Below are 10126 nucleotides of genomic sequence, written 5' to 3' on the forward strand. Positions count from 1 at the left end.
CTCACACCACATGCACCCTCCCCAGCAGCCCCTGCTCCATCCTGCTCACCCTGGGCTCCTGTCCCTTCCTTTCCCAGAATTATCCTGCCTGTCTGTCCCCAGATGAGTGCTCATCTGGGTCAGGTCTCTCTCTGCACTCCTGCCCCTGGCAAACACTCATTAAACAAAAACATTTTGAAAAACATCTTTCCTGACTGGCTCTCAGTGACAGAACATAAAGTGGGTTGCAAGTGTCTCTTGAAAATTCATATCCATCTGGAGCTTAGAATATGACCTTAATTTGCAAGTAGGGTCTTTGCTGATGAAATCATTTAAGAGGAAGCCGCAGTGGATTGGGGTGGGTCTTAACATCTAATGACCACAGTCCTTATAAGAAGAGAGGACACCAGAGATGCATGAAGAAATGAAGGCTATATGAAGATACAGGCAGAAACCAAGATGATGAGGCCACAAGCCAAGGGGCTACAGAAGCTGGGAGAGGCAAGGGAAGAGTCTCCCCAGGGCCTTCAACCTCAGGGACCACCCTGCTGGGTTATTCGCACTCCGTCACCACTGCCCTCGACCCCAGCAAACCTGCAGTCCACTGCCTGAGTTTAGCTTGCCCTTGAAGCGCTCATGTCAAGGTCACCTGGGTACCAGCACATCAGGCACACCTGGAGAACCAGAAAGGCGCCCTGCAGTCACCAACAGATGCAGCATTTGTCAGCTTTGATCCTTGCTCCTGCACCACAGACTCCAGCTCCAGAGAGCAGAGCAGAAAGGGAGCAACTCCCTGAGCAGGGCCTGCAGGGCTGGGAGAAAGGCTGGGATCAGGGCTCATGGGAGTGGCGAGAGTGGCACCAATCCGGAGGAGATACTCCCTGGGGAGCTGAACTGAGACTAGCACCTGAGGCTTCTGACCTCAGGGCCAGGAGCCTGCCACTCCTCTTTGCTGTTTCAGAGAGCCCCAACCAGGAGATAAATTCTTCTTGTTTTAAAAAGGGGAAGCACCAAACCACAAATAATCGCATTTGTGCCTGCCTGTCCCAGGCTTCAAACCACCCCATCTGAGGGAAGGAGGGAGTATGGGGGTGAGACACAGGCCTCCTCTGGCTGCAATCAGCTCCCCCCTCCCCCACCCATGGGGCCTAGGGTGGATACAGCAAGGTCCAGAGCAGCACGGCCAAGGGAGGTCAGGAACCAGGGTGTAGCCCGAAGCAGGTACTCGGGCTGCCGGTCATGGGCCACAATGGCTGAGGCGTAGAGGAGGCCCGCCAGGGCGGACAGCAGCCGTGTCCACAGGTGGATGTAGGAGAATGACTTCCCCCGGCACTGGGCAGAGAGAGAGAGAGGAGGGGAGTGGCAGGGGAACCCCAGATCCTGAGGCCCAGGACCCTTGGTGGCACAGCAGGTGGCCCGGGGCAAGCCCTCCACCCCAGCCACTCTCCAGGGGCCGTGCTGCCTCTGTTTGGCTTTCAGCTTTTGCTCAAGCTGCTTCCTTTGCCTCACAAACTCCTACGCATCCCTCAAAACCTGGCTTAAACTAAACTCTAGGAAACCTTCCCTGGGCCCTTCCACCAGAGGGGGAGCAAGTAACCCTTTCTTCTGGGCCCTGTCACACTAGACCCATCCCCTGGTAGAGTGCCTTTGCTGAGCATGACTTCACTCTTCACACATTCACAGAGCTCTGTGCAGGGTCCTTGCCATCTCAGTGCCCCTGCTCCTGAGGCTGGACTACAGGACTTCGTGACTGCCAGCTAATGTAGGGGTGAGACTGAGTTATAAAACACCACACCCACCCTTCTCCTGCTGGGACCCCCAACTTTGAACCAGGACAAATAGAAAAGGTCAGGAAAATGAGAGGTAGTAGCCAAGGGGACATTTCTGCAGAACTAGTAATGGAAACATATTGGTTCAAAAACAAGAAACATGCAATATTTATATGTAAGTAGCCTTTACAGGTACTGAGCCACCATATATCTATCTATCTATATCTATCTATCTAGATAATATATATGCATGTCCACAAAACTATTAATTGGATGCAATTACATATTTTAAATTACTTCTATTTATGTATAGTATTTTTACTAGATGACCATATTTAGAGGCATTGTGACTTGGCTAAGGAATGGGAAAAAATGCAGGGAAGAGCATGTTTGGGCCAATTTCCTCCCATTTTAATTCTCAAAAAGAATCCTCATGAATGTGTCTGCATTTCATCTACTTTTGCTCCAGGGCCTGTTTCCGGCCACAATCCACTGGAGACTGGTGAATCAAGACAGCACAGTCAGGTACAGAGTACCTGGCCAGGAGGGGTGGGCTTGGCCCCTGCCCCAGAGGCTGAGGCCCTTTCCCATGGGCCTTCCCACCTCAGACAGGCAGCAGGGCAGCTGGAACTGGAGGCCTTGGGGTTCCCCATCCTGAAGGCCCCACTGTGGCCCTAGGGAACACCACAGGCAGTCAGGGTGCTGTCCTGGCTCCGTCAAAGGTCTTCTGCAGTGGGGCTCCCCAGTCCCCAGGCCACCCTGGAGACCCACCAAGTGGACTAAGCCCAGGGCTCCCTGTTTCCCCTCTTAAGTCTGAAGCCGGGACACCTGCTGGTGAGGTCATACCCTGGGGTGTTTCTTGCCTTTAGCAAGGGACTAAACCTTCAGGCAAATGAGCACCAGTCCCCAGTCCCCACCTCCATCCTTGAATCCTGTTCCCTTCTGTTATTAAAACATGGTGCTTGGGCTGGGGTTGTGGCTCAGTGGTAGAGCACTTGTCTAGCATGTTTGAGGCTCTGAGTTTGATTCTCAGCACCACATATAAATAAATAAAGTCCATTAACAACAAAGAATATATTAACAAAACATGGTGCTTCTGGGCTTTGATCCTTTTTAGGCCCCATGATGGGCCTCCTACATTTCATGGAGTTAGCATTGGCGCTGTTCTTGAGACAGGAACACCTGTGTCAGAGCCTGCCAAGAACACCTGGCAGAGCAGTTGTCACACCAGCTCTGGAGCTTGCCCTTCTCAGGCTCTGTGAATGGTGACGTTCCTGTACCTCTTCCTCTGCCCAACTGTCCTTCCCTCACCTCTGCTGCCTCATATCCCACTCTCCCCTCTGAGCCCCCATGAGACCTCTCTACTGCTCACAGCCTGGCAGCGGGGATGGTTTCCTCTTTGCTTGCTAGAAGTGCTTAGGAGCCTTCTTCCTCGTCTTCCAAAATACCAAACCTTCCTTTCTACCTTTCTTAGAGCACTAAAATATCTTGTTGCACATTCTGTCCCTGATGAGACTATGAGCTCTTCAAGGACACCTCACATCTGTACTTCCAACAGGACTGGCCAGCAGGGCTTCCTTCACCCCAGATACTTGCAAAACATCTGCTAATAAGATGCTCTGGGACTACAGAGCCCTAGGAGCTGAATGCACCTGACCTCTAGGCCCTCTGCACTTGAGAGGGACCCTTGTTTGTTCCAGCCCAGTGGCTTTTCCCTCATCTGCTTTTCCTTGGCTATAAGAAATGGGAAACAGGCTGGTGTGATAGCACACGTCTATAATCCCAGTGACTCGAGAGCCTGCAGCAGGAGGCCTGAAGTTCAAGGCCAGCCTGGGCAACTTAGACTCCTACTCAAAATAAAAAGGACTGTGGATGTCGCTCAGTGGTAAAGTACCTGCCTAGCTTGCCTAGCATGAATGAAGCCTCAGGACCATTAAAAAAAAAGAAGAAAGGGAAAGAAATGGGAAAGAACACAGTGGGCCTTCCATCAGAGCCCCCAGATGGCCTCAGGACACCCTGGCTCAGCTGCCCACTCCCTGTATACACACCCTCACTTCTGTCATTTGTTGTAGCTCTTTAGAGAAATGTAAGTGCATGTGTGTCACATGCACAGTGACACCACAGCTCCAGGATGACCTGGAGCCTCCAGGATGCTCCCTGTGTCCTGGAACCTGCCACATGACCTATAGCCCCAGCCCCACCCCAGCCTCACGATTCTGGAGAGTGGGGGTATCCGAGAGGCCCAGGCGCCCAAGGCAGCAATGACACCCAGCAGGTAGCCGAGGACTTCGGTATTTTCCTGCAAGAATAGATGACATTCTCAGCATTCTATGGGATCATCCATGTGTCCCAAGAAGCAGAAGAACCTGATGGGCACTTTTCTGCTTTTAGAAGTTTCCTTCCCAAAATGGCAAGGGCTCACTGGCCCCCAGCCCCACTCCCAACGCACCCAGGGCATTCAGCAAGCAGGGACCCCAAGGAGTGAGGCAACCTTCCCTACCCTGTGTGCTCACTGAGGGGTCTCAGCCTCACCTGCAGCAGGCCTCCCAGCAGCCTCCGCTGGGGCCCCCGGACCAGAGCTGAAGCCTTTGGAACAGCAGCCCAGAGAGCCCAGCCTGGGCCCAGGCTCAGTGGCAGAGCCAGGGCAAATACGCCAGCTCTGAGCCGCTTCCTCCTCTTCCTCTTTCTGGTGTGTCGGCCTGCAAGAGACACCAAAATCCCATGTGTCTTCTGGAACCTAGAACTTGCCAGGTGGCTGCATGGGAAGAGCTGGCATGTTGTGCTGCAGCCAGGTCCTTCCCACCTCAAGCCCCTGGGGTTAGGCCACCTCTTTGAGATGCCTTCCCTCTTCCCCTAACAATTGGTGCCCTTCACTTCAAGGATGGACACCATGCCCTGGTCATTTCCATAATCTGCACAGAGCAGAACTGGGCCAAGTTTCATGAATGCACCCATGAATGAACAGTCTATACCAGGCTCGTGCATGATAAGCAGGGCAAACAGCAACAAGAAAAGTCTTTGACAGTTTACTTGAGATCTAAGACACACACTCCTCTGAGCATCTAAGAACACTTCTCCTCTGGGCAGCATGGAGCAGCTGGGGGCACGGTATATCCCTCACTGGGACAAGCAAACCCTCATTTGAACAGGGACCCCAGCACACGGATATCCCTTCTCAGGAACCATCAGTCTCACATATTCAGGGCTCCTTGTCCATCTCAGTCATTCCAGACCCTGTTCTGCTAGGGCTGGTCCAAACTTTTTCTGGTATCCATTTACAGAAGTTTGGGGGCTTTGCTTGGCTACCCAGACTTCTGTGCTGTTCATCCCTGCTCCTAGCCCTGGCCCAGGCTGTTCTGCTCACCTCACTGCCCCTTCCTGGGCTCCCAGTTCCATATTGAGCGCTTCCCTGATACCTGCAGCCAGTTCCCTCCCTCTGGTTGCCCAGAGTGTGCACACATCTCCAAGCTGACACTAGTGATTAGAGACTAGCTTAGGGCCCTGGCTGTCTCATCTGGCAGATGTCAAGGACCTCGTTCATTTGTCTGTGCCTGCCTGGGGCCCAGTTCAGGGTGTGACAAGCAGCAGGCACCAAGCCAACTGATGAATGAATGTTTGAATGAAGACAGGAGCACACGGCCACATGCTCACCCGAATGAGACTTGAATTTGGATCCACAGACTGGGAAGAGGATGAACATGAAGTTGGCTAAGTCAATAGTGGCTAGGTAGGCACCACTGAAAACCTGGGGGCAGACAGAAACAGTCTTGGCATTCGAGCGTCTTTTCCCAGCAATTATGGTGGCTATCAGCCCAAGACCCCCTGCCCCAGTATAATCAGTCCAGTGATCCCTCCCACCCATGTTTGAGCACATGGAGCGTCCTCCAACAATTGACCCCAAGTTACACAGATGCCCACAGGTGGCGATAGGACAAGAACCCAGCCCTTTGCTTCGCTCCGCACACGTTCCATGGCTGTCTAACTATGGCCCAACCACTGATCTCCCTGAACCTCAGTTTTCCCACCTGTGAAACAGGCATAACAGAGCCTCCCCAAAACCTGTTGAGAAGATTTCTTGAGATAATTGGTGGAAAGTGCTTAGAACAGCGCCTGGAGAGAGTAAAGGACCTACAAAGGTGCCAGTGACTACGACAGTACACTTAGGTTAGGAGCCCGCGTGGTGGAGTTGGAATCCTGACACTACTTATTGGCTGGTGATCTTTCAGAAATTATTTAACGTCTTGATGCCTCCGTTTCCACCTATATAGAAGGGGGGAGATGAGCACATGCCAGAGGGGAGTCTGAGGATTAAATAGGTAATACATGAAAGGATATAGTTAAGTATCTAGTAAACATTAGTTATTATCTTCGGACTTGAATGGGGCCTCATTCTACGGAATGAGCACCCATAAAAAAAGGGGTTTACTTCTGAGAGAACACTGCTCAAAGCAGGGCCTAGAAGTCTCGCAACCTGTGTCCTGACCACTAGGTCAGCTCCTTTACTTCCACCTTGGCGGGCACAAGGCCCATGAGGTCCCTGCAGTGGGACCCAGCAAGTCTTCCTTAGGAGATGTTTGCAGATAGGACGCTTCTACAGAGGTCTGTGTGAGGGCCTGACTTTCGGGAAACTAGAGATGGCTTCTCACTTGCTCCAAAGCCCGCATAAGCAGCTGGGAAAGGATTCAGCTGCCCTTGAGTCAGCTGGGGCTGGGCTCAGAGCTTTAAAAACCGTAACAACCATAATAACTATTTATTGAGCATCTACTATAAGCTTTCTGAAGTGGTGGGTAAGATGGTAAAGAACTCCTTGCCTTGTGAAGCTGATTTTCTGGGGGCTAATGGACAATGAGCAATAAGGGTAAGTATGTGGTGAATGAGGGGTTAAGCTGTGGAAAAAATAGCGCAGGATGAGGGGCCCTGGACTGCTGGAGGAGGAGGTGGGTTATGATTCTACACGGGGGGTTGGGGGACTTATTTTGAAGATGACTTTCAGCAGACACTTGAAGGAAGTCAGTGGTGAGCCACATGGACATCAGGGAGAAGAGCATTTGATGGGCGCTAGAAGGAACAGAAGGACACAGGCCCTGAGGGGGAACTGCCTTGCGGTGGAAGGAAGAAAACAGAAGCCACTGTGGCTGCCACCATGTGGGGCCCAACATACCTGGATCGTGAGCTGTCTGGCCAGAATCGCCCCAACGGTGTCGCACAGGCTGGTCAGGAGGCAGCAGGCAGCGCACAGTGGGGACTGACCCTGCCCATGTTTCTTTGTACATCTCAGGTAGAGAAGCCTGGAGTGACGGGGTGTGCACAGAACACAGGAGCAGTGAGTCTCAGTAGATGTCTAAAAAGGGCAACGTGACTCTGCGTCTCTATGAAGCACTTTCTCCCCTAGGTACGCAGTAGGCGTTTCTGGACTGACTTTACAGACGGGGAAGAAAAGATCAGAAGAACACTGAGCCTCTGGTCAAGAAGCCCAGGCCAGGGCTGGGGAGCAGCTCCGTGGCAGAGCACTTGCCTCGCATGCTCGAGGGCCTGGGTTTGATCCCTGGTACCAGAGCTCACCCACGTGGAGACACCACCGCCTTCTAATGAAGAGGGTGACTTTCCTCCTCCAAATCAGGTCAAATCCATGTAATGAGCCACCTCTCCACCCTGACAAGCTGGCTCTTGGGTTTTACTTTCTAAAAGGGAAGCAAGAAGTCACCTAAGCACTACTCTAACTGCAGAGCTAACTGCATAAATTAAAAAGATAACTTGGCCAGATGCAGGGGTGCAAGCTTGTAATCCCAACAATTCGAGAGGCGGAGGCAGGAGGATCACAAGTTCGGGGTCAACCTCAGCAATTTAGCAAGGTTCTGTCTCAAAATAATACTTAAAACAGGCTGGGGAGGTAGAGGTAGCTAGGTGCCTAACCTATGCAAAGACCTGGTTCAATACTCAGTATGTGCCCAACATTTGCAGATACCTGGGTTCAATATCGCCAAGAAAAAAAAAAAAAAAAAGAAAGAAAAAGAAAAAGAAAAGACACTTGTTTCTTTGGAATCGAAATGAAATTCCGATCCATCCCTGCCACTGGGTGGCTGGCCTCGGCTGGCCTGTGTCCAACCTGAGCATGTTCTTTATCCAGCACTTTGGGCTGCCCTCCCTCCACCTAGATCCTCAGCTGCTACCAGCTTCTCTGCCTAGGGCTCTTTCAGTCCCCCACATGCCCAGGAACACAACCAGAAGGGCAGGACAGGATGGAAGGGCCCAGTGGTCTCTCTGGCAGGATCACTGACTGGGTCTCTGACATGATTTGTTCTAGATGTTTCCTTGTTACATTTCTGGGGAAAACCGAGGCTTGACAACAGCTCTGGTTTCATTTCCTTTAACCAGAAGTTAGTACCCATTCCCTACTGTGAGGTTCTGAGCTTCAGTCCTTGGGAATGATGGATGGGGATGGAAGGCTGTTGGGTTCCTAAACGTTTCCTGACCCACCAGCCCAAACCCCAAGCTCATAGTGGGAACATCCACCCTTAACCTGGGCTCTGGATCCTGAAACCAACTCAAGGCCAAGGAGTTAGGACTTTCAAATTAGGGACTCTCAGAGTTGGAGCCAAATGAGAAATAATTTACTTCAACCCTCCCATTTGAGAGAGGAGCAAAGTGAGGCCTATGCTGACAAGGCAGGCTGACGGCAGGCCTTCAGGCTTCCTGTGTAAAGGCCTTGCTCTGTACCCTGTTGCTCTCAGCCATTCTCCAGCTTCAGGGGCCAGAGATCCTTGACCAGGCCACACACCGCATGGCCACACACATTACCCTAAGACAGCTGGAGGTTCGGGTTGGCGGGGTCCCGAGAACAGACAGGTTCAGCTCCAGGCAGGGTGAGAATGCAGAGGCCCTACTCTCAGACTGGCCAGCTGGACATCTCTCAAGGGAGTTCCTTAACCTCTCCAAGCCTTGGCCTCCATGTGGGTAAAATGCCTAACAGCGCTGACCTCAGAGGGTGACTGCGAGGAACAAAGGTAATCATGAAGCAGGGTCTCCTGAGTTCCCATTCTCTGATCCACAGTTCAGTCCTCACAAGTCTGCCCTTTGTAATAGGAGCTGGTGCTTTGTTCTCTCAGAAACTCAGGTTCCTCCTCTGTAAGTGCAGTTACAGTGCCTACCTCATGGGGTGTGGCAGGGATAGGGTGAGTGAATGGTACAGCATTAAGCCCACAGTCTTTTATTTTGTTCCAGTCACTGGGAGCATTATCAAGTGTCTGAGAGCAGTTCTAGGGTGAGCTGGTTCCATTCACTCTTGGAGATTGCTGGTCCATTCTCCCCTACCAGGGAATACTTGGCAGCTCTATCCTGGCATTGCCTCTGGATTTCTTTGCCCAGGACAGAGTGGCTAAAGATTTGGAGGCTTCACCCATAGAACCCAGGCTACCCTGACCACTGGCCAAAACACTAAAGGTGCTACACAGACAAAGGCAAAAGCTGTAGCCAGAGTCTGGTCATCACCATCCCCACTGCACAGCAGCTAGGAGAGCTCTGGGTAAACTGTGGCCAGAAACATCAAAGAACCTGGCAAGGCCCCCAGGGATTGATGGCAGAGCTGGAGTGATAATGGTGTTTAATGAGCACTTACTAAGTGCTTTCCCTGTACTGCCTCATTTCATCCTCCCATCCATCTTATGATGAATTATTGCCATTCACAAGAGGCCCAAAGTCTTTATAACTCCTTCAGCTCACGCTGTGAGTCAGTTTTAAGAGCTGACAATAGAACCCAGTCGGGGCCCCAGTCACTGCACTACCCAGCCTCCTCCTGCTGGCTCACAGCGGAGGTTCCTTGTGCGTGGAATCCGGAAAGAAGTATCCGACTTCAGTTCGTAGAGAAATGATAGATTTGATCCCGGATTTGTGCTGCCTCCTCCGCCCGCCCCCCTTTAATACTCCTTCCTGTGGGTTTCCAAGAGGGACTAGCAGGAAGGTAACGCCAATCCCCCCACTACAGACCGCCACCCCCTCGCGCGGGTCCCGGCCCCATTACAGCGCGTGGGCGGCGATCCAGCAGGAGGAGGCGCAGATCCACAGGCCAAAGGAGATGCAGACGCGGTGGCGGGCGAAGCAGTGGTCCAGGTAGTCCCAGTCCCAGAGCGCAGGCGAGGGCGCGGAGCTGGGCGCCTCCCCATGGCACCGCTCGGCGCGCACCGCCCGGCCGGAGCTCCAGCCTCCTCCGCTGCGGGCATGCCGGGGCGCCGCCTGCGCACCCTTCTCCAGGCTCCCCTCGGCCGCCGCGGCAGAGGTGGGCGCGCCCCGCTCCGCGCTCCCGGGCGCGCGCGGCCACGGCGACACCCGGGGGAAATGTTTCCCGGGACCGGCAGGCTCCCCACCCTCGCGCTAGTTGTCGG

The 10126-nt window shown here is 52.9% G+C and overlaps 1 protein-coding gene across 1 annotated transcript in view; it reads right to left on the reverse strand.

Annotated features, from left to right (window-relative positions):
- Tmem44 (transmembrane protein 44) overlaps positions 1 to 10126 on the reverse strand; it is a 39768-nt gene that overhangs the window by 23828 nt on the left and 5814 nt on the right. The window contains exons 3-8 of the mRNA XM_015499896.2: positions 9766 to 10115; positions 6910 to 7036; positions 5400 to 5493; positions 4281 to 4447; positions 3961 to 4047; positions 1141 to 1311 (exon numbers count right to left, since the gene is read on the reverse strand). Of these exons, the coding sequence (XP_015355382.1) occupies positions 1141 to 1311; positions 3961 to 4047; positions 4281 to 4447; positions 5400 to 5493; positions 6910 to 7036; positions 9766 to 10115 (996 nt within the window). The remainder of the gene's footprint in view (positions 1 to 1140; positions 1312 to 3960; positions 4048 to 4280; positions 4448 to 5399; positions 5494 to 6909; positions 7037 to 9765; positions 10116 to 10126) is intronic.

The sequence above is a fragment of the Marmota marmota genome, unplaced genomic scaffold (genome assembly GCF_001458135.2).
Source record: "Marmota marmota marmota unplaced genomic scaffold, marMar, whole genome shotgun sequence".
Taxonomy (NCBI): Eukaryota; Metazoa; Chordata; class Mammalia; order Rodentia; family Sciuridae; genus Marmota; species Marmota marmota.